At 71.5% G+C, this 235-nt stretch overlaps 1 protein-coding gene across 1 annotated transcript in view; it reads left to right on the forward strand.

Annotated features, from left to right (window-relative positions):
• MAP3K6 (mitogen-activated protein kinase kinase kinase 6) overlaps nt 1–235 on the forward strand; it is a 13,498-nt gene that overhangs the window by 5,089 nt on the left and 8,174 nt on the right. The window contains exons 8-9 of the mRNA XM_035904013.1: nt 2–57; nt 181–232. Coding sequence (XP_035759906.1) covers nt 2–57; nt 181–232 — 108 coding nt within the window. The remainder of the gene's footprint in view (nt 1; nt 58–180; nt 233–235) is intronic.

The raw sequence follows: 235 nt of genomic DNA on the forward strand, positions 1-235 counted from the left end.
CTGCGCCGTGGCCGAGCAGCACAACGTCCGCTTCCACTACGCCTTCGCCCTCAGCCGGTGAGCGGTGCAGGGGGGCACAGACACCCTGGGCATCCCGATGGCACGGAGCCGGGGGGGTCGGGGGGACCGAGGGGCTGCACCAGCGGTGCTGTTTGCCAAGCGCCAGTCGCATGTGCGCAGGCGTAACCGTGCCGGGGACCGGGAGAAGGCCCTGTCGGTGCTGCTGCCAGTGGTG

The sequence above is a fragment of the Egretta garzetta genome, unplaced genomic scaffold (genome assembly GCF_000687185.1).
Source record: "Egretta garzetta isolate BGI_Z169 unplaced genomic scaffold, ASM68718v1 scaffold101, whole genome shotgun sequence".
Lineage (NCBI taxonomy): Eukaryota > Metazoa > Chordata > Aves > Pelecaniformes > Ardeidae > Egretta > Egretta garzetta.